Raw genomic sequence first — 24,487 nt, 5'->3', positions numbered from 1 at the left:
GCCCTGATCAAGGATGTAATTGCATGATATTTTAGTATGGATGAAACGTGGGATTTACTTAGGGAATGACCTGACTTGGAAGGAATTGAGCTAGGCTAGATTTTATGTTATTTCATCTTCTTACTTCAATTATTTATCTTGTTACTCTTTATAACCACTGCTGCACATTGAGCTGTCCACAATAACTCGTAATTTTTCTCAAAAGGCTGGACTAATTTGAACTCATTGCGTATCTAATAATCAACATAATTTCTTCTGGTGTGCATTACATTACATTTATTTACATTTCATCAACTGTTGTATAACTTTAATCTTCTAACTTGAGTAAATCTTTCTTGGTTTTCTAACTATTCTCTACAGTTTTTACTAATCCAAATAACTTCTTAGTGGCAAATTTAACTATTCTGCTGCCTATTTCATCCTCCAGAACTAATATATGTTGACCATTGCTTATAATCCCTATTAAATCCCTATTTAATGAATATTAAATGGTTAACTTCTTCCTTCCCTGAGGGTAAGAAGGATTGTTGCCTAATACAAATTTGGTTGTCTGAAAGTTACTTGGGAAATAGATTTTTTCAGATAATCAAGGATATGGATAAGCCATCTTTGGGGGTGGGAAAACTTGAAAAAGAAAGAACTTAAACCCTTTTTTCCCCCCCTGAAGTTGTAAAAGAGTTAGAGCACTTAAGGACTTACGTAAATTGTTTTCTTTAGAGAGAACTTTGTTTTGAAGTCAGACCTCTGAGGAAATAGATAGTGAAAATATCAGCTATATTTAAAATACAGGTTACAGGTGACATTTTTGGTTGATAGTGCCATTTTTTTAAGTAGCAGTGGACTTCTCAGATACAGACTGGCCTTCTTGAGTCAATTTTTTTTTTTTTTGGTATAGATTAATAGTGCTTGAAACAATGGACATTCATTTTTGGGGTCCATTCTGCTCCCTTTGCAACCTCTGTTTCCTGCGTGATATCCTCTTTTCCCCTTTGATATTCTATTTAAAAGGCTGCTCCTCCCAGGTAAGACAGTTTGTAATTTCCTCATTTGTTGGGCTTATGCTGTATCTGTTTATAAAATGTATAAATGCCATCTTTCATTCTTTAAAAACTCAACAGTTGTAGACAGTTTTACATTGAACAGTATGCACAACAATGATTGATAGGGATGGATAAGTGGAAGGACAGAGAGTACAGGGCAACGGAGATGGCTTCCAGTGGGTTGCCTTTAACAGTGAAGGGAGAAATACGAGTTCCCTTTCAGAAACCTAAGGCTGTATATACATGTGCTCTGGGAGTGGGCATTGGGGAGGCACTTTAATTAGTGTGGCTTCAATAGCTGCTCTAATTAAAGCACCTGGAGGGTCACGTGCATCAACATTCTCACACTGAAAAATGGCGCCCCCCATCGCCATTTTTCAGCATGGGGATGCTTGAATCTGCTCTGACATGCTGTAATTACAGTGCATGGGAGAAGCCTCGCTGCACATGTATAAGCGCCCCTGGCTTCTAAAACTGAGAGCGAACTTTACCAGTCAAACCAGTTTTGAGGCCTTGGGTAAATACCATATAGTGGTGTTTTATACTTGAAATTCCAAAACTGATGCCCAAAAACATGTGATCAGAGAAAACTGCTTTTTGCATTTTGTTTTTTGCCTGAATAAACAGAGCATCACCTGAGCTTTTTCCAAAAGGCAGGCAGGGAATCTAAAGCTGGTCATAAAATAAAATGAAAAAAACATAATTCTAAATGTTCAGTTGACTAATTTGAAACTGTTTTATTTATCATTAAAGTCATCCCCTCTGCAATTAGATACATTTTACTCATTTATGACCTCTCTTGTTTCTTTATCCATCACCTCTGCAGCAAGTCATACAATTTATAGTGTAATATTTTATCTTTATGAATTTCGTGTCAATAGCCCCAGATTGAAGATTTTACAGTTTTGCTTTTTTTTTGGTTGAAGTAGTACAAAATGTCAAAAATTAGAAGGAAGGTCACAGTGGAAAATACCAAGACCATATCCGATAGCACATCCCGAAGACCCAGTGTGTTTGAAAGGCTTGGACCCAGCACTGGAAGTACTGCAGAGGTGAGTTGTAAAAGTGTTTTTTCTCTTCCTCACTTTCCCAGTATCTTCTCTTCCAGGATATAGACAATGTAGTAGAGTAGTTCATGATTAGTAAATACCCAATCACTGGTGATATTAGTGGAAATGAAGGGAGCCCCATAACTCCGGGTGTTCATCAAGATATGAATTAGTAGATTTTTAAATAACTTGTGTTGTACCCTCTTATGTGAGGTGCAGTAATAAGGTTGTTTAATAGCATTTTTATTATTTTGCCAGACCTTTATGCTAATTGTTGGTTTTTATGAAGTAAATTATTGGCAGAGGGAAATCTCAGATAAATGGAAATAAATGTAGAATAATTTGTGTATTCTGCCACATGCACACCAGTGGTCTTTCCAGAAATGAGTGTGAAATTCACCCAGTAATGTCTGTCTCTTAGACACAGTGCCGTAACTGGCTGAAGACTGGCAACTGCCTCTATGGGAACACATGTAGATTCGTACATGGCCCTTCACCACGAGGTAAAGGCTATAGCAGCAGTTATAGAAGGTAAATCAAGAACTCACTTTGAATTGTTCACGTGCTGTAGGAAAATAGCTTTTGCAAATGTCTTCTGTGAAAATTGGAAATGCTGTGGTGTGCCTAATGGTATGTTTGATCAATAATCTTTGGGATTGTGAAGCTGCTAAAAACAACAATTTGGCAAGTTGCACTGGCATTAAATTACCCTGATTTTTGTGTCTGTGAGATTTACAAAAAATATTAAAATGTTCTGGATGCAGATTAACTTCCTTTGCTCAATCGTACTTTCATGAAATAGGAAATACAAGTGGTTTAGTATGTGAATTTTTGTATAGGCTCATTACAGCTTCAGTATGCCTTTGTCTTCTGCCAAACTGCTGTTTTGCAACTGCTTAAGTCAGTACTTACAAAATCAGAGCACATCCTTTTTTGCCTTCATCAGTAACAATATTGTTGGGTGGTTGAGGTAGCTATTCTTCTTCCAGTTATGAAAAGATTCTAGTACATCAAAATGTACTTTTATAACTATAGTTCTATATGGACAAATCCTCTGCATCACAAGAGATCTGAAAAATGTAAGCTTATTTTTAAGAAAAATGAATACATTTTGTAACTTGCCTATTCATCAGTTATAATCATTATTAAAATTCTGTCTTTGAAAAGTGTCTGGTTTAGAGAAACTCCAGTTTCTCTTCAAGTCGTATAACTTCCTGTTCACTAACTGAAAGTAAAACTAATGATAAATCTGAATCACTTCTGCTATAGAAAAAATATTACTTCATAATTTTCATTTCAGTCCTTTCATACAAAGATCTCAGGTTACAAACAGTAGTTATTCTACCTAACAGGACTGTGATGTAGGCGATATCCTTCGTCTGAAGTGAGGATAAGGTAGTTGATGAAGGTCAAATAGGAGACCCTTTCTGAGGTTATGGTTCTGTTTCCTTTTTCCTTGCTTTTTATCTGAAGATGCTAAACTACACTTACTTGCTCTTTTTATAACTTCCAGAAGTGTAGCAGTTTGGATATAAAATATAGGGTACCTGTAGGCTTTTTCCAATGTGCAAAGGATCTTACTCTGTTCTGTCCTATATGTCTCAAAAATCAAAGGGAAAAAAAGGTTTTATGTATAAGTGTTTCTTGAGAATTTACTGGTACATATTAAGTGAAATTTTCCCCTTGACACTGTGTTTGGAGGATATTCAGTATATACTCCTACTTGGTGATTTTAAAGGTAACTTGCTGCTTATGGCTGGATTTTTGGTAACTTTCTTCCTCATGTAAAGCTATAAAATTATCGCTGGCTCTTAATAATGCTGGTTTCTCTCTTCATTTTTTATCACTTTCCTTTGAGAGAGAATGAAAATCAAATTGTGTAGCATGCTGTTAACTTGTTTAATTGGGTAAGAACGTATATTAAGAGAACGTATAGGACATCTAGATATTTGCTTGTATGTTGTAGTAATTCTTCTGGTAGCTCTTGGCCAGACACAGACAAGTCTGTTCTGCATTAAAGAATTTTAGCATCTCTAGTAGTCTTCTAGGTGGCAGGGACACTTGTCAGGCTGTTGGAAATGTGTCCTGGATGTTCCAAGTCCCAGGGAAATTGTCAGCTCTCTGCAATAAACATGTTACTTTCTGCACCAGTTCAGTTCAGACCACTGCTAATGCTTGAGTGTCAGGGAAGTCCAGGGGTGGTGGTTACACTTTTGTTTAGTTAATCTTCTCAGTGCAGTCCTGTGACTTTTGCAGGCAGCTTTAGTAGCACAAAGCACAGGCTGTCAACCATTTCTTCCCCCTCCAGATCCATGTCTGCCTAGAAGAAGCCTTTTTTTCACGTCACCTTTGCTCCTACTCTTCCCAATTAAGGCTTTCCTCCTACAGTAGGAAAACAGGGCATCTGATGGTTCATTTAGACTTCAGAAACTCTTTTAATGTAAAATGTTATTTGAGCTTAAACACTCCCGTCTCCCCCTTGCACACCATGTATCTTGATCTGTTCATGAATTACACAGCATGGAATAGGTCCAGTATGCATGTGTTAAGTTGCTATTGAGATTTAATAACAAACCAGTATATTACTACCTATACATTATCAAGGTCTTGGCCCTCAGTAGACAGCCTCATCTCCCAAATAGCTGAGACTTGAAGGGCAGGGGGAGAGGGGGAAGGATGGGATGGCAGAAGGTGCTGCGGGACAACAGAAAAGGGATGTAGTAAGAAGACGCATGACAACATTCCTCCATGATCCCAAAGTGAATCCTAGCTTTCTTCCTACCTGCTCATGGTATACTGAAGAGCCAGTTGTTTGGTACTTCTATAGCATCCAAATGTCATGTACACCTCATAGCATGGGATCAGGGAATAAGAACAGGGTGACAATCTAGCTTCATCAGCTAGCCCAAAATAACAACCTCCCTCTGTATCTTGGGTTATCGTATAAGAATTTAGATAAAGAGTCATCGGGGTATAGGAACACCTGTTGGACTTTTCTGGTAGTGACTGTATACAACTGTTTGAACCCTTGAGCCTATGCTTATCACACATTAATCAAGCTACTGGAAGCAAAAAGTAAAACAAATCATTGTAAGAAACCAAATACAATATAATGTTAACAAATACAAACGCATGTATTCTGACAAGCTCAACTAGTATTAAAATGAAACTGAGAATTGATGCATCCCTTATAGTGATCTCAAGATTATCTCATCATAATATACACACCAACTGTATGTGTCAGTCAGTGGACAGATATCAAACATGCACAGCAGCATAAGCTCCTGGAACTGTCCCTGATGTTACAGGGATTGAGGCCACAGTGTAAAGATAAAGGTGATTGGTATGCTTAGTGGTCACACTGCACTGGTTAATACAAGCCAAGCTGCTTGATGAGCTAAAATGCTGCTGGAAATAATGCTTAGCTGTAACGGTGAAATGGTGAAATTCTGTAGTATAGGTCAAGTTTAAAATATGGAAGATTCCTGTATCTTGCAGAAAACACAAGGCCTCCTATAGAATATTTCTTTAGGAATTCCTTTTAAATAGACATTGAGACAGGCAAGAATCCCTTATACTACAACTTGCATTTCTAATTGCAATCTGGCCATATTGTTACTTAGTTTAGACCTCAGCATCTCATGTTTTAACTTGTGCTGTAAGGCAGATATTAAGGTTTTGGGGTGTTTTCCCCATGTACTACTTGCAATATATAAACATTTTTTAAAGGGGGAGGGGGATAAAACATTTAAGACAGTGAACTTCCAGTACACTAGAAATAAACTTGCAATTTCCAGTAATTTTTCTATTATCTTCCAAGCTATTTTCTGTATGTAAAACCAAAGTACTTTAAAACAGGCAAGACTTCCTAAACAATTAAATATAAATGTGGTGAAATGTGCTTATTGGTTTCTACTGCCTCTATATTGGGTTTTTTTATTAGAGAGATGGTTACTGACATTTCATCAAGTGCCTTTTTCCCCTGTAGATATAAGGAGTAACAGTCCCATCATGCTTTGTTCTGCTTCTTGTTTCCTGTTCTTTTCCTCATCTTAAAGTTTTGAATAATTCCTAAATATACTGAGCTGCTTCTAGTTTCCAGTTTCCCTCCTCACCTATGGTATACTGAGAGATTGTGTTTGGAATGTGTCTCTTCCTTTTCCTAAAACTTAGAGAAATGCTACATATTCTAGAAACACCAAGTAGAGTATTATTTCTTTGGCTGGACAGTACTTTAGCTGCCTTTTCAACAAGTTCTGCTAATCTGTCTTATTCTCAGGAAAGCTCCTGTTGATAATGCTTAATCTGTGTTTTGCAGTCAAAGTATTATCTATAGATCATATGCAATCCTTTTGCTTTCTATATTTGTCAGTTCCATAACTCAAGATCTTTTTTTGTGTAGGAGAGGTGGTAACAGAAGGAATTTGACTTTTAAATAAAATACATATAAAGAATATTCAATTACTACTTTTTGTAATGCTGGAAGGAAGTTATTTTTGGGGGTGGAGATTCTGAACAGCTATTTCAGAGATGGTTTTGATATTTCAAGTAATTCATTACTGAATTATTTTTCAGTACTAAAAATATACTTAATTGAGCTATAGCTTCACAAAACCATAACCATTAAAAAGCTGCAAGTATGGCCACTTTGAAGATGACTTATGCCGGGTAATTATGTTGATCAGTGTTGTTTTGAAATATGGGTAAATGACAATATATTTAAGAAGTTATCCTCTTCCTCTGACTTACAGCATCCTATGGGTGTGCTTTATTGAGAATTAAATATATATTCAGGCATGAGGAGGGTACATCTTTGTTTCTCCTTAGACCTCTCTTAAGACTGAACATTATGACCATATTTAACATTTTTAACTATGGAAGTTATTGCAAAAAAAGGAAGTGAAACAAATGAGCAAGATTTAAAATGAGAAACAGATCCTTTTTTTCATAAATATTTGTATATGTGGGATAGCCAGAAGGAAAGAGTTCGACTCATTTTAGAATGGGGAAAACAATAATGAAAAATATGGAAATACTCGAACTTGCTGTTTCTAAAGGCAATATTAATCAGTATAAAACGAGCAATGTCCTGAAGCAACTGGAGGTTTCATTATTTCAAATCTCGGGCAACCCGCCCCCCTCTCACCCAGCTCAAGTAGCTAATCAGTGTTTTCTGTTTAGCTTGAACGAAAGTGGTGAAGAAACAAATGTTTGGAATTTGTGGTTTGGAATTAGCAGGAGCTCCACAGGATCTGTGCTTAGTATTGAGATAAGTTTGCTTGTTGAGAACAATAGTATGTCTAGACTTGAAAGGCTTTGAACAGCAGCTTCTTCAGCACTTGTACTTGAAGGACTTATCTGAAGCACACGTTATTTTGCCTCAATTCTTTTATGATGAAGTCTTACTCACCTCTGTTGTTGATGCAGTTGTAAAGATGCCTAATACTAGTTTAGTTTTTTTCCCCCTAAAAAAGGGAGGAGTATTTCAGGGCAAAGACACATGGAAAAGTGTACTGAGAAACAGAAAGGGGCATATATTTATCGTGCCTCAGATCCATACTAATTGCCCATATGCTTTCTTTTCCTCTGTGGAAACTGGAAGCTAATCTGATTTTAGCCTTCTTTCATTTAAGGATAAAATACTGCAGGTTAGCTTTAAATTTATATCAGGCTAAAGCAGCTGAACATGGTTAAATCCCACACTTTTTTCATCTCGTGGTACTTTGGTGGTCTGTCCATACTCTACTGTATATAGGGGCTTACCTAAGTTACAGTGAGGTAAAGGCTTTTGTGCGGCCCACTTGTGGCATGCAGAGCTAATTTTTTGTGGGCATTTCAGTGACTTCTGCTCTTGCTGCTGATTGGTGGATGGGCCCTGGCAGGCTCACCCCTTGCCATTGATTGACAGAGGGCGCCTTCACTCGTTCTGTGTCTCTACTGCTTTTTTTTTGGTTGGTTTTGTGGGAAATCGCAGCCAATGCTGGATTTCCCAGCAGTTGTGGACCACACATTTTTGCGGTTTCCGCAAAATCCACAAAATGTCGATTTAGATAGGTTCCTAATTATATATTACATTATTACTATTATGTTAAAGATCTAAGGTCCTATTCATCCCAGTATACCTAAGTGCTTGCTGGTTTGTACTACTATAACCGTGTCAGTGAACAGATCCATGCTGCTGTTCATTATAATTTGTATGGGTATAACACGTGTGTAGCCCAGAGGTGTCAAACATACAGCTGGCAGACTGGATTGACCTTGGGGAGCTATATAAGCTGGTCCATGTTTTTCTGGACTGACCTCACTGTACTGCTTGAGGCACATCTTTGCCCCAGCCATGCATGCTGCATGTGGTGCCAGGAGCTGGACTGAGGGCATGTACTGCATATGGCAGAGGAGGTTTGGTCTGGGGTCCGTGCTGTATGCTGTGCCTGCACCGGACCAACTCTGTGCACTGGCTTCGGAGCTGGTTAAAATTAAACGAGTATGCAGGGCGCTGCATGCAGCACATGCCCTGTGCTGGCCCCTTTTGCCATGTCTAGCACTTGCAACCAGTCCAGCCCTGCACTGCATTCAGCATGCACTAGTTCCAGGGCTCACTCTGCATGTGGTATGTGGGCCGGACCTGGCTCTGCATGCAGAACGGGGTCTGTCTAGAAGAGCACGGGCAGCATGTGGGGCCCTATTAGATTGGCTCTGCACCCTGGTTTCAGGGCCAGTCTGGTCTGGACTGGGCGGGGGGAGCCAGCATGCAGGACTGGCCCAGCAAGGCACTGCATGCAGCACTGGATCTAACCTGCATGCAGCACAAGCCCATGCAGTTGGGGAGTGGTGTGGATGTGCTGCATGCAGCTGAACCTGGTGCAGTGGACACTGCTCATGGTACAGGGATTGATTCTGATCTAACCTGTAGATCAGCCCAGTGACCCTTACCCTGTCCACAGGGCCAGCTTATCTTGACACCTTTGGTGCAGACTAAGCCTTAGTGGGAGGGTTGCTGATACCTACATTTGCTATAGCTTTCCTTTTTAAGAGTATGGCCAAGACCAAGGGAACTTGGAAATTTTGCATGAGTATGACCTCAGATCAGAGCCCTGACTTATATTCGCTGATGCATTGGTATAACTTTTAAATCTTTGTTCAGACGAATTTAGATTTAGTTAAAGCCAATGCAGAATCATGTGTGGATGCTCTTAATGTGTCCACACAAGGTTTTAGCCTAGTTAAACAGAAGTTACAGCTTTATTTGACCAGTGCAACTTTGAATATAGATGGGGCTAGGGTAAGAAGGGTGTAATGGGGTCATGAGTGGTTATTACATTAGGGGAAGGCAGACATGAATGGAAACCGCTTGGCTGGGACTTTAAACACTGATCTGAAATAGTGCTGCACTTTTGACTTGTTAGCTATACTGTCCCTAGTAAAGAATGTCCTACATAAGATTAGTTGGTTTAGTAAAGCAGTATTGTGCCAACTAATTTTTTTCCCCCTAGAAGCAGTTTTCCTTGACTGCTTGGAAACTAGTACAACTTTTTAAATTTAAAGACAGTTTAGCATTATTGTACTCACTAGATTTCATTAGCTTGTATTCTGCTTTGGTGGAGAACTTAGATTTTTTAATAACGAACCATGCAAAAATCATTGAAGGAATATTATTATTCTTTTAAAAAAGAGAGAGAAATCTGATAGAAATGGCTATATTCTATTTCTACATTATGCAGGTCACCAGAAAGGCCCACTGGGGATCTTCGGGAAAGAATGAAGAACAAACGTCAAGAGGTTGAAACTGAGCCACAGAAACGAAATACAGAGGAATCGTCTTCTCCTGTTAGGGTAAGATTGGAGTTCACAGAAACTCCAAACTCCTTCAGTAGCAGTCAGGCAGCATGTCTTAAAAACTTGGTCATGGCGACTTTTAAATTAACATTGAATGTTAAATACAGAAAACATTTTGTATAATGTAATACAAAATTTATTAAAAATTCTTAACTTTTAATTGCGTTAAAGTATTTTAATGATTTTGCAATTATATGGCAGTTTTTCCCTCTCAGGTTCCCAAATCTCTTTACAAGTTCAACATACATGTTACATAATATAGCAGCCTGTGGGATGAAGCATGGCAGCTACTTGATATACACTATTACTTTTTGATGTTCTTAAATGTGCCAGCTGAGGCAAAAATCTGCTAGTCGTGTACCCTAAGTGAAGTGCACAAACCACCCAGCCTTATTTACACTTATTCCAGCCCATCATTTACTTGCACCTCATCCCGAGTTCTATTTTGTTAATCCCGAATACCTTTCTTCATAAGCTCTTATTAATTCATACACCCTTAGCTCATTTTTCTCCCTTTGTAGCAAATTCCATAGTTGAAATTCTCTTTTCTTCCCTAGTCAAAACTCTCCTTTCCTCCCTTTGCCCATCACTTCCCCTCCCCCCTCAGTAAAAAGTTTCACCTTCTCCATTGACATTACTAATGAATAGAGACAGGATTGATAAGACTTCTCTGCAGTTGTGCAACTGCCTCATCCATTTATTCTTGGGTCACTCCTTTTCAGACTATCTTTATCCTCAGATCTGCTAGAAGATTTTTTTTTAAGGGGGGGGTTTTGCTTCTGCAGGTATTCATAGCAGTCTTTCCTCAGTTATTTCCTACTTGCTGCATGTAAGTGGGAATTTGCTTGAGAAGTAACAAGGGAATTGTTGACAATTACTACCATTAAAGTTGCATAGTAGTTTCCATTCTAATTTGTGTTTTCAGTTGTTCCTAACTTGCTGCAGTTTTCCAGGGTTTCAGTCTTTTACTTGAATATTCTTACATTTGATCAAAATATTTCAGCTGCTCTTGAAAACAAGGAGAGTGGGAATGTGTGGTTTTTTCCCTATTATTAAAAATTATGATTCCTTTTTTCATGAGTGAACATTAATTTGGTTTTTTTTAATTCTGAGATCTTAAAACGCATTCATAACCTTCTGTTAATGTAGTAACTAAAGAAATATAAAAAATAAAAAGTGTGTCAGAAATAAGAGTTGTGCAAGATAATTGTTGGGTCTGCTGAATAACAGAGAGTAGGAGAAGCTATTAAGAAGAATAAGGGTTTTGCCAAGAATTGAAATAATTCCTCTGCATCAGTCTCCAGCACAGATGATGGTGGGGAAATATCTATGCTTTTCAGTTAATGAAGATGAGACATAGACAGAGTGAGGTGTCAAAAAGAGCAGGTTCTGAAACGAGTTGAAAAAGGGCAGCAGGTCACCACAACCAGATGGTATACAGCCAAGCGTTCTGAAAAAACTGAAGAATGAAGTGGCTGAGTTGCTGACAGAAATAAGCACCCTGTCATTAAAACAGCTATTATATTTCAGGATTGGAGGGAGTAGCATTTGGGATTAACATGAGAATTGTATCAGTAAGCATTAATTTAAAATAGGTAGTGAGAGACTTAAGCACTTCTTGGAATATGATATATGGCGGAGAAATGAGCATAACGCAGTTAAGTGAAAATTGTTCTTTTGCGTTCTGTTGGAATTGAAACTCTTCCACAAAGATAGGGACTTAATGAAACTTGTTTGACATATAAGTAGCCTCATTTGAAACAAAAGGTTTCAGAGTCTGAACAGTCTAAAGTTGAAAGGTGGTAAAATAGAACGGTAGAATTTAGAATTGTAAAATTAGAAGCTGCCCAAGAGAACAAGCAATGAATAAATGGTTCATTTTCCATGTGACAAAAGGTTAAAAAGTCTAACCCACTGGTTCATTCCAAGACTGGGCTACAATTAATTTGTATATTGAGAATCTGGAGAAAAGTTTGAAATTTGGATGGCCAATTTTACAAAGGATATAAAAATATTTGCCCAATCAAGAGTAGGGAATATTTGGAGGAACTCCATATGGACCTATAAAAGCAAGACAGAAGAAACTCACTGTTGACAAATGCAAGGTAATGCAGAGTGAAGGAATAATTGTAAACGATTCATTCTCATTACTGGGTTTTAAAGTAACACTTAAGTACTCAGGAGAAAATCACAGCAGTTATTGTGGACAGCTCAATGAAAACATTGTTCAAAGTGCAGTGGCAACCACAAAATGTATAAAATGGAATAGAGGATAATAAAATTTGTCATTACATAAATTGATGGTCCAGTCTTATCTCAAACCCTGATTATGGTCATCCCATCTGAAAGAAGATACAATAGAAGATGAAGGTGTCTAGTGGAGGACAAGGAGGTGATTATTGGACTGTTTTGAAGAGGAGACAAATAAAAGGAGACATGAGAGGTATATAATGCATAGTAGGAAATATAAGATGCTCCTGTTTTCTTTAAGGTAATAGATGGGGTCACCAAATGAAACTTAAAGGCAACAAATTTATAAATAATAAAGAGAAGTATTTCTTACATCACATAACTAAAGTCTGGAACTCATTGCCACAAGATACGTTCTGAGAACTTAGTAGGCTTCATAAAAGGATTAGACAGCTGCATTAGATAGTATAAAACATTTCTGGGAGGAATATAAATTTTTATGCTTCATGATATAAGATAATGAGTAAATGCCTGGATTTAGAAAGAAACTTCTGCTGTGAACAGATTGTTCCTTAATTGTCCATTTTGGGGTTTCTTGAGTTTACATTCTCATCTAGTACTGTCCACTACAAGAGATCATTCCCGACTATGTTGACATTTGCTCTGATTTATTATGGCTCTTCTTGTGTTCATGGATTTTTGTTTGTTTGTGATATTACCCTAATGCTGTAAATCTACTAAATAGTTTACAAATAAGAGGGCAAGATTTCTGCTGTACCTGTCTAAGTTAGATTATATACTTGCATGGAAAAAGTAGTTCAACTGTATCATGAGAAGGTGAATTCCTTGCAAAGCTTGACATTGGAATATATTTCACAGTAACTTATGAAGAATGTTTGTGGCTAAGGGGCAAAGTTGAAGGGTTTTCCCATGATTAAAGACCACACAAAGTTAACTGTAAGAGAAGGTATTTAAGCATACGCTTAGAAACTTGATTCCAAAGGAATGTGCCATGTATTTCATATTCTGAAGCTGTCTGTCACTGTAGTATTTCACTGACTGTGAGAAAGGAACGGATGACAGCATATGATCATCAGGTTTCCTGGTTTTCTCTGTTTAAAAGAATTCCAAAATTCTCTGATCTAAAAGCCCCAAATCTGTACTTTTCCATGCTTAAAATAAAACACCACTCATATCTATATACCTCAAGGTACCGGGTGGCTTGTGAACGCTGAGATGGTGGGGCAGATGAAACGTCCCACAGCAGCGCAGGTTGGGCCCCCCCTGCATGCTCCGTGGCAGACCCGGAAGTGGATTGGAAGTACTTGTGGTCCACTTCTGGGTCCACCACCAAGTGCGCGAGGCCCGCGCCCCCCTGGCTCAGCAGTCGACTGCAGGAGGACCCAGGAGGCACCAGTTGCCGGGAGGGGGGTGCTCCACAGCAGACCCGGAAGTGCACCAGAAGTTCTTCTGGTCCACTTCCAAGTCCACTGCTGAGTGTGCTGGGGACCCTACCTGTGCTCCTGTGGGATGCTCCATCTTCCCCACCATCTCAGCAATAATGAGCCTCCTGATACCTTGAGGTATGTAGAAAAAACATTTAAAGCTGCGTCTACGTCCGAATCGTCAAATCTCTCTGAATTGATTCAGAGGGTTCCGATTGGATTCAGAGAGATCAAAGGGTCTCCTGATTCAATTCAGAGATTTGGCCGCTGAATCGGGCCAAACCTTCACTGAATTGAACCAGCAACCAAAGCTTTGCACAGCCCTAATAGATAGATATAGATATATATATCTTTATCTATATATATCGGTTGAACACACTGCTTTATTGATATACTTACAATTTTAAAACGATTTGGAAACCTACCAGTACCTCAATTAGTATAATAAAATAAATTCTAAATACCTATGTACTTCGGCATTTGATTTTGGTTTTTTTGTCATGAAAAATCAGAGCTGTCCCTGCCTCCTTTATAGACCCGTGTCCTGGTGAGCAGCTGTGGATATCGTTCCCTCTCCCTTCGGCTTTCTGGCACTGAGCAGCCTAGATATGCCTGTTCCTTGCCCATGCCGTTCTCCCTCACTCTCAAGCCCCAGCCCCGCTAGTCCTGCCAGTGCACCTCACTTCCAACGCATATTCTCCCCACCACCCCAATCCTTGCCGGTGCCCCAAACTCAACAATCTGCAGCACCCCTGTTCCCGCCAGGGTCTCTCACTCCTAACCTGCAGCCTACTGACCCCACTAGCCTTGCCAGAGGGGGCCCCCACCTGCCAGGGCTATGGGATCTGGCCATTGCATCCTACCCGCTCCCTGTTCTTCGTCTTGTGGGCGCCAGCTGCAGCCGGCACAGCAGCATGCAAACCGTGGCTGCCATGTGCATGGCGGCAGCAGCTGGGGCCGGAGCAGAGGGAGGAATGCGGAGCCTAGCCCTCACCCCTGCCCACAGTGACACAGCTGGAATGGAGCCTGTGGGGAGTAGGGGGAGGTTGCAGGGTGCCTGCTGTGGGACTCAGGGCTCCCCACCCTGCTGCCCTTCTCTTGGGGGCCTCTGTGGCCTGGCAGGTGGAGCCTTGTGTAGGACGGTGGAGTGGGACAGCGAGATTCATTGCTGGCGCCGAGAACCCTGTGCCGCCAGTAGTGTGAAAAGTAACTGATGGGGGGGAAGGGGCACTGCGCTGCCCTCCCCTCCTCCTGCCGTCACCAGTGGTGGGGTGGGGAACAGCATGGGTGGACTGAGCCCAGGAGCGGCACCTGGGCCACAGCTGTGGCATAGAACTGTGGCCCATCGCATGAGCGGCTGGTGATGGGAGGAGGTAAAGTCAGTGAAACCCCCATTGGTCTGTTATTCCTTGCGTTGATGCTGGGGTTCCAGTGGTGGCAGCAATGAGCCTCACCGCTATATTCCACTCTCCCGCACCTGGTCCCGCCTGCTGAGCCGTGGAGGCAACTCCTGTTTATGCCAGTTCAGCTAGGCTGCAGCCCCATGGCTACTATGGGCACACAAATCTGGGGGTGAGGACATGCCCGTCCCCTGCAACCCATTGCATCTGCATCACCATGCCTCATCTATACCCTCCCATAGACTTACTTGTGGAGAGTTGCAAGAGCTGCTCTCCACCACACTGGAGAGCCATGTGCATGGTCTTCACTTCCCTGATCTTCACTTTCCTGCTCCCCCAAGTCTGCCAACCTGCAAAGGGAAAACTGTTTTCCCATGTTTTCTCCTTTAAAGATGAAAATCCATGTTTTTCTGCAGCAAATGGAAAATTGAGATTCCTGGTGATAATACAGATTACCAAACGTTCCCAGCTGGAGTTACCGTGTGATTGGTATGGAGCATAGTTTAAGTGAACAAGTGGTGGAGAAATAAAGCACCTCAGTTGTAATCCAAGGGTTATATTAATTTGTTGGTCTACAGAAAGTCGCTAAGCTTTTCTGTTTTCCATCATCTTCTCTATAAAAAGTGGTCAGTATCTGCTTATCTTACACTGGAGCTTTGGGCATTAGTGAGTATTTGCACAGTTTTTTGAAATTTAAAGAATATTCGGCATTTTAAGTAGTACCAGGTTTGTCCAGAGGATACTTGTTACAATCGGCAGTGGCTTGATTGTTCTAGATTCTAGACATTCTGTGTGTTAGAACTCCATATACATATTGGTCTTTACATGTGTAATGTTAGCTCGTTGCTTCTCTAGATTATACAACTTCTCAAAAATTGCAGAATACAGGAATACTGTGAACGTTTTCTCTGTTTGGGTTAGCGGGTTAGTGAAACTTCTCACTGGAAGTCCGTTTTACTTACTAGGGTCAGACTTCTAGTACTTTGTCAAACTTCGTTGATTTGAGAAAGAAATTGGCTTAAGTATGCATGAGGCCATTTGAACACAACTCTGAGAGATGCTGATCTCTCTTGGTGATGGCAGAGCTCTTTTACGTCCTGTTAACTATGTTAAATATACGCCATACTTTTATGGAATTGGGTCCATAAAATCTAGTGCTGTTTCTGTTTAAGCAATGACTTCAGTTAACTTCAGCATCAGGCTACGAATTGTACTCAGATGTACAGGCAGCTAAATTCTTAGCTAACAACCCATTGTGCACCTGAAAACTTTATTATAACTAAATTACTTAATGCATTTAAACCAATAAAACATTCATTCTAGAGGATAAATATTTTAAACTTTTTAACTCTTGGCCCTTTCACTGTCTTTTGGGCAGTACAAGGACAAGTTGGTCATGATCCCAGACTTCCCCCTGCACTAGCAAATGGAAGGGATGTGGTTGAGATTCCTGATCTCAAAATGTGTCTCCTGCCGTGCACTTGTGGCATGGAAGAAAATACAACTGTTGGGATCAGGAACCAGATCCTGTCTTGCCTTTAAATGAATGTGTCCCTGGGGCCTAAGCATTTGAAAATGGGCAATTCTACTTACATTTTAAATACAGTAAAAGCTTTGTTATCTGGCATCCCCGAGGCATGAGGGATGCTAGATAACAAAATATTCTGGTCAATTGAGCAGCCCCGAACAGGCGTCCTTGCCTGTTTGGGCTGCCGCTTCTCCCGCCATGTCCAGGGCGTCGCCACCCCTCCTGCAGCATTGCTGCCCTCCCACGGGCTCTGCAGGCCCCACAGGACAGGGAGGCGGGCCCTGCGCAGCCTGTTATGCCCCTGGGCCGTGTGGGCTCGGCAGCACAGGCTGCTTTGCCCGGGCCATGGGTGCTCGGAGAAACTGGAAGTGCCACAGTGGGCACTTCCATTTTCACTTTTCCTTACAAGCCAGCATGCCGGTTACTGAAGATTTTACTGTAATGTACCAAAGTTTAGTGACCTTAGTTGTGCCTTGAAATAAATGTATTTCATTATTTGTTTGTTTGCAGTAGCAAGGAGGCATTTTGCAATGTGTTCATAAGTGCATTTAACTTTTTAGTTAAAAGACATTAAAATCTTAAGTGATGGTAAGACACTGTTTTAAAGTTGCTAATGTAAAAAGCAAGACACTGTAGAAATTTGTGCAATTTGAACACCGGTGGTTTTCTTAGCAGATAGTTATGTTTTTAGCTTAACTGCATCAACTACTAAGCTGCGCTACTTGGAGTTAGTGCAGGGAGGAGAGCAGCAGATGAGCAAGCTGCCTGTGGCAACCTTATTTCCTGTGATGAGAATATACTGGTTTCTTTGTGGTTCCATAGGGTCATCTGCCCCCTCTGCAAAATAAGGACTCTGTGGCTGACAGCAATTAATTTAGTTATAAAATATATATTTCAAGTGTAAAGCTGTCAATAAATCTAGATGCTATTGTGTAGCTTTGAGTTCTCCCCAAGCCCTCCTCCCCATGAGGCTTTTTGATACTTTGATTTCCATTATCAGATAAAGTTAGGCATTATTGGAGTGTGAAACGGGCTGTATTCGATTTGGATTTGGATTCGGATCACTGTCCCAATTCCATTCGGCCAAATCTGAAGATTTGATGCTGATTCAGAGAATCAGCCATTTGGCTATCAGCCGCAGGGGGACCCCAGGTGCCCCCCCAGACCCAGGAGGCCTCAGTCGTCGAGGTGCGGGGGGGAGGTGGAGGGTCCCCTGCGTGCTTCCTGGCAGACCCAGAAGTGGACCAGAAATGCTTGTGGTCCACTTCCGGGTCCACTGCCAAGCATGCTGGGGACCCCCTCATGCTCCCATGGGAAGCTCCATCTGCCCCACCATCTCAGCATTCACAAGCCGCCTGGTACCTTGAGGTATGTAGAAAAAACATTTAAAGCTGTGTCTATGTCCAAATCATCGAATCTTTCTGAATCTCTCCAAATCAATTCTGAGGGTTCCGATTCGATTCAGAGAGAATAAAGGGTCTCTTGATTCGATTTGGATTCAGATTCAGCCACCGAATCGGGCTGAATCTCTGCCGAATTGAAATAGCGACTGAAGCTTCACACAGCCCTGTTAAGCATGCACCCATTACAGCTGGGACCTCAGAAGCTAAATTACATAAAAACATTCTCGTTTCCAGTTGCAGTGCCCATTCTCTACCTGCTTTAAATATATTAAATCTGGTTTAAACCTGATGCATACTTTCAGAAATTTGCTGTAAACACTGCTCTTTAACACATGCTTGTCAGCTGATTCTTGCCCTGTCTTCCAGTCTCTATTTTACCTTCTTATAAACCTTTCATCTGCCTTGCATACTAATTCTATCAAATAATACTAAAAAAATTCCCAATAGAATTTCTAGATAACTCGGAACATATTTACTTTTCAGATTAAAGAAATATATTTCTACAGCATTTTTTAGAAAGTGCAAAATAAATTTTATCTACCTTGGGCTTCTCTTTTAAAAGGTTGTTGCTCTGATTTAGTGTGCGGGTTTTTTTCCCCTCTGTGCAGAAAGAATCTTCAAGAGGAAGGCATAGAGAGAAGGAAGACATCAAAATTACCAAGGAAAGGACTCCAGAAAGTGAAGAGGAAAATGGAGACTGGGAAACAAATAGAGAAGGTAAGTGGAATGCAATAAAGACTCCTCTTGCTCTATTACAGTGTTCCACGTACTACCAGATTATCAGTTAACGGAAAGTTGAGGATTTTAAAGTTCACTTTCCTAAACAATACATTCATGTAGTAGCCACTCACAGATAACTGTGAAATACTGAGGCATGTATCTGTGCGGGAGAAAGGAACACAACAATCCAAATTGGATCAAGTAATATAATGTAACCACTGACTTTTTCTTGTTTTGTATTCTGTCAGAAAATCTGTTCTGCATCTTATAGAACAAGACTGCAGTCATAAAATTATTTCATTTGTACAGTAAAGAAAAGGAGATAGGTCTGTTGCCACTTCCTGGTTGGCAGAACCTTTCAAATCCCAAATTGTTTCTTTGAATCTAAATTGCATCAGTTGTTAAGAGCTGATCAGTAAATGAATTTAAAGTAAAAAATCAGATTTTGGAGTAATTTTTACTTCCATCTTATTCACAAGGACATAACTCAGGAAATATAAAAACGCATTTACCTTTGCCTTTACCTTGAAGTCGCATTGAAGCCCAGTAGCAAGGTGATAAATGGATGTTTTCATTACTACTACTACTCTCTATTCTGTGCTCATAAAAGGATTTTGATGTCTAAGATACTAGTGTGTCTTTCTTTTAACTGCATAAATCGATTTGGACACTTTTTTTCTTTCATAATTTTTCTATTTCCTCTTGTTAGCATTATAGGTGACTTGACTTACTCTGAAGTTGTGTGATGTCTGCATGATAATGAGATCTCTATTCTGGCGTAATTCTTATAGTAGCAATGATGATGATTTTGTTACCATTGCATGAGCTCTCATCATGGATCAGGGCTCCATTCCATAGGCGTTGTACAGAGTAAAGAGAGTCCTTCTGCTAGAGAGGTTTTTTGAACTCTATTAATTTTAAATCTGTCGATGGAGATAGTTACAGGGCATTAGTGAGCGTATGTTTCTAATATGTAAATTGTGTTAAAACTATTGATGAAAATTTACTCCAATGTGGATTTAATCATTCTTCTGCTAAAAATGGTTTTGAAGTGATAAAATATAGAACTGTTGGCATGTTTCATGTACTGCTGTGGCAGAGTGTTCAATCAATTGGGAGTTTGTCTCAATAGTGATCATCTACTATGCATTTCTGATTTGAGAATTTGCTTCTCGGCCTTTTGGCTAAGATCAAGTGCGCTAATACATAATTTACACTAATTTTGTAGTTTAAAATAATTTCATGCCGAATTAAAGCAAAGAAATTTCTTACCTTCTAGGAATCCTTAACATTATTTTATAACAACATAGACAATTGATGTTTGAAATAATACATTCTGAAGCCAGTTCTGAGTAAGCAGGCAAATGCAGTGATTATTTAATTAAAAGATTTATAAAGTTTCTTGTAATATAAAAAAAAAAAAAAAAGCAAACCTGCTGTCCCTGACCCAAGTGACAGATTTGAAACAATCGGGGGGGGGAGGCAGGGCAACAGGGAACAGTGGAACTTATAGTGAATTCAGGTGGAATTAAATTATCTGTAGTAGAGCAGAATTGGACATAATTTTAGTACTACACAGGGTATGACTTCACTGCAAGAGTTTCATTGTGCTGGTATCTTATTTACTTCTTAAAAATGTGCTCACATTTCTTTTATCTGTTAACATTACTTTATTTTCTCTCATGCCACATGCACTCAGACAAGACATGCACCTTGTTTTTTGAAGGGCACCATGAAGAAAAAAAATACTTTTCCACAGTTTTGGCTACACAGAGCCAGGGACAAACCTTAATCTTCAGCTTCCTCACCCTCCCTTCCCTGCTTAGTCAAAAACAGATTGTAGCTGCTGCTGAAGACTGGACTTTGTGGATGGATCTGAGATTTTGAAAAGAGCTAAAAACAGCCTGCAGGCCTGCGAAGTAGGATGAGAGAGACAGCAAAATTGACAAAGAAAGGATAGCCTGATTAGTGAAAAATCAAGACTATTAAAAAAGTAGATGAGGCCATTAACACCTATTGAGTGAGTAGTGATTAGGAGGGATCAGGTAGATTATCTGAGCCATAAAAGCAATCGACTTCCACTGTGCTATCTAAATAGTAATACCACAGTTGCTGCTGACTGCAGCAGGAATCAAAGTGAGGTTATCGTTGTACCTGCCCCAGATCTACCCTGCTGAAATCTGCCCCCTCCTTCCACACAGGAGCTGGAGATTAGAAAAGTAAAAAAAAAAAAAAAGCAGTAACCATTTTGCAGTGTCTCCATGCTTTTATTCTGGGCAGAAAAAACAGCCTCCTCAATTAAGACATGCACCCTAATTTTGGAAGCCTAATTGTTGGGGAAAAGGCGAGCATGGTACGTGAGTAAATATGGTATTCAGCAGTTTCTTACGCACCATATTTGAATAGAATGTTAAAGAAATTCTTACGTACAAGGAGAGGATTAGTAAGAGTAAACTATAATTGCCAAATGCTAGTCATGTTTTAAATATATTATTGGAAGGTACTCAGACTGTGCAGTAATATTCTTAGAGCATTCTTAGTTACGTCACTGTTAAACACAATCTGCATTTTAAAATGATGTGAAAATATTTTTAAATGGTGATCTGATGAACAGAATATAACACTGATTTGCTGTGTGATTACACATCCTACATCTTACCTGTACTCAGAGTCTTTCAGCCAAAGGAGCTATGAAGCTCTTTGAACTGTAATGCTAACTGACTGTGATATGGAGAAAGTATTGTATTCCATGGTGCTATTATGAATGTAAATGTTAGCATGTTAAACAAATGAAAATAAAATAAAAATAATTTTAAACAGAGGAAAAAATGGTTCCCTCTTCAATAAGCTTTCACTTTCATGGTGGCAATGATATTATACTTATTGTCTTCCAAGTATAAGCTGCCAAGTAAGACTGAGGAGGTTATATTTGGATTTCTAATATAAAAATCAAGAAGAAATAAGACTTTATAAAGTAAAAACAAACAAATCCAGTATTCTCCAAGTACATTTTAGTATATAATTAATTTATATAATAAAGAAACAAGGATAAAAACCACATTTCTTTACAATTAACCTCCAAATAAGTCTGAATAACTGAAATATTTCCACTGAGCAAAATCAATATCCTCATCAAAGAGAACTCATTGATATTGTGCTGGAGTTTGCTGAAATTGAACATTCTGGTTTTTATGATTTCAGTTTCTTTTAGTGGTTGAGCGACTAGAAAGTAAACAAAAATAGTTCCCTATTTGCTTTCTCCCTTCTTACCTTATGTAAATCTGCCACAAAAAAAATCTTATTTTTGTGCAACCAAGATAAGGGTATTATAAATCAGATATTATAGTTACATGATGTTGTTCAAGTTATTCCAGATTTCCACCACTTATACCAGAGATCAGACTTTGGCTTGTTGAGGTCCCTATATGTATGTTTGCTTGTTAAATAGCTAACCTACATGTCTTGTGTTAAGTATACCCGTTTAAGACTACTTATTTCATATATTGCCTATCACATTTTTTTAATAAAGACTCTGATAATGGAGATGTTAACTACGATTATGATCATGAGTTGTCTTTGGAAATGAAGCGCCAAAAGATTCAAAGAGAACTAATGAAGCTGGAACAGGAAAACATGGAGAAGCGAGAGGAAATAGTCATTAAGAAAGAGGTTTGTATTTTGCAGAGGAACACATTCTTGTGGCTTGCCAACAGCCATTTCATGGCCCCCTAATTATTTCATGCATGTTTGGAACCTCTGTATGCTACTATGAATCAGGTGATAAAGAAGTATTCTTGTTTATGACTTTGGAATCAGGACAGTACTCCAGCTGACCTTTTTTCTGTAGGGAAGGAGACAAATAGGAAAGAAGGAACTACATTGTTATATGCTCTGTCTCAAAATCACTTATCAGGCTTGAAGTCTTGATTTCCACTGCTTTCCCTCCCTCCCCATGCCTTTACTATTCACATTGTTCATGCTTCTTCTAAGTATAAACTTGGTAGGTAGCTCGTAAGAGGAACGTGTGTGCTGGTTTGAAGTCTGTGTGTTATGGGTGGAGAAGCCAGAAGACTGAGAATTTGAGCTGTAAGTTAATCTTGTGTGATTTTTTTCAGGATAAGTGATAACTTTGTAAGAATCTGAATTGTAGCGGGCTTGAGCATCAGTTAATTTCATTGTATATCATTCATTCATTTAAGCACAGCATTTTTATGCATCACATCACTTAGAGACATTATAATACTAAGATATATTATTTTGGAAAAAATATATGGTTGGTATGTCTAAGGTGAGGTAATTGGTTATCATAATCTAAAGTTTGGATGATGGCTAGCATTAATTTCTTGTTCAGGATGCATGTGAGCATCAGATGAGGTCTTTGAGGATCAAGACTAACATTATAATTGCAGTTGAGACTACTTTCCTTTCTCTCAAGATTTCTCCAGAGGTGGTTAGATCTAAATTATCACCATCACCTTCACCGAGAAAGTCTAGTAAATCTCCAAAGCGAAGATCTAGTCCCAAATCTTCCTCTTCAGCAAGTAAGAAAGAGAAGAAGGTTTCTACAGTGTCTTCACCACTTTTGGACCAGCAGAGGTCAGTATGCAGGCATATATGGAAGAGGATGTTTCACGTTGACGTATTTATTCATCATGAAGCATCTCATGTTCTAATTAGTTGGGTATAAGTTTTTTCATTGTTTTTTTTAGATGGGGATTGTCTGACTTTGCATACCTGTCAGTGTCTAAACTGTAACTTCTTGCCAGACGTAATCTTTGGGGCATGTCAGTACATAAAGGTGCCTGTTAATTAATGTAATAATAATGTTTAGATTTTTGCATTGAACGTTATACTTTACATCAGAACAGGTGTGGAGGCTGAGAGGAGCTAGAGAAATAAGTAAAAATAAAATTGCACTAGAGGATGTTAAATAGCTGTTAAATGTGAGTTCATCCTAACCAGAAGTAACATTCTTAAATTTGGCTAGTCAGGTGTTCTGTTGTAACTGCATATTGCTAGCTAGGAAAATACTGTTTGATATTCTAGATTCTAGGAGCACCCTGTAGAGTTACTGGACTGGGGAAAGTAGAAAAGATAGGTGATAACGTTAGGCAAAAATCATAGGCTATTACAACTGGGCTTCTTGCCACTAAAATCAATCAGCTAAGACTTGTCTTAAGACTTTGCTGACTTCAGAACTTCTGAATCAATTTTTGGCTCCATTAGATGTAAAGAAAATTACAACCCCACTACAAGCACAGATACCTGTATTTGCCAAACCCTTTCTTTGTGGCAAGTTCTGCATAGATGAGGCAAAATATTTTATTTACTCTGCAAAAGAAGTTTAAAAAATTGCTGGTGTCTATGCAGTGTCATCTGGCTGCTGCTATTTATATTTATAACTTAGTTGTATGAAAAATACATATCGGTGTAAAGGTACAGGTTTTATTTTCTTGTAATGAACAGTGGAAGTAATAGAAATGTTAGTTCATAACACACTCAAAAGTATTGTTGCTGCTTTAGAATGAGAGGTGGTTAGTCCAAATTGCTTAAAATCCAAAGCACTGATCCTGCAGTTCATTTTGTGTGGGTGACTGGTATATTAAATTTTAGAATTTGAGTTTAAGCAGACAGACTGTAAAAGAAATTTTTTGCCTTTTGATGCATGCAGGCTTACAAGGGCATTGTATTTTGGGAACAGTTCCAGATGTTGCAAGCCTGCCTCAGAAATAAGGGTTATAAATTGAAGTGACCATGCAGTACCTCAAAGGAAAACTTGACATGAATTTTCTTTTTTTGAATTCACAATTCAGTTAAGTTTAGTTATAGATGCCAGTGTCTGCTAATGGCCTAGAGAGGTCTGCCCTAAAAGCTAC

General features: G+C 39.2%; 1 protein-coding gene across 8 annotated transcripts in view; it reads left to right on the top strand.

Annotated features, from left to right (window-relative positions):
* ZC3H13 (zinc finger CCCH-type containing 13) overlaps positions 1-24,487 on the top strand; it is a 65,435-nt gene that overhangs the window by 5,690 nt on the left and 35,258 nt on the right. For 4 of the 8 annotated variants that reach the window (XM_019500448.2, XM_059727426.1, XM_006275998.4 and 1 more), the window contains exons 2-8: positions 896-1,022; positions 1,970-2,092; positions 2,511-2,620; positions 9,811-9,922; positions 18,500-18,608; positions 22,141-22,280; positions 23,047-23,207. In XM_019500448.2, coding sequence (XP_019355993.2) covers positions 896-1,022; positions 1,970-2,092; positions 2,511-2,620; positions 9,811-9,922; positions 18,500-18,608; positions 22,141-22,280; positions 23,047-23,207 — 882 coding nt within the window. Of the gene's footprint in view, positions 1-895; positions 1,023-1,966; positions 2,093-2,508; positions 2,621-9,810; positions 9,923-18,499; positions 18,609-22,140; positions 22,281-23,046; positions 23,208-24,487 lie in introns of those variants that run through there. The other 4 variants (XM_006275997.4, XM_019500449.2, XM_059727455.1 and 1 more) reach the window with 4 other exon arrangements.

Source organism: Alligator mississippiensis, chromosome 1 (genome assembly GCF_030867095.1).
Source record: "Alligator mississippiensis isolate rAllMis1 chromosome 1, rAllMis1, whole genome shotgun sequence".
Taxonomy (NCBI): Eukaryota; Metazoa; Chordata; order Crocodylia; family Alligatoridae; genus Alligator; species Alligator mississippiensis.
Note: the sequence above shows the minus strand (reverse complement) of the source record. Positions and strands in the feature narration are given on the sequence as shown.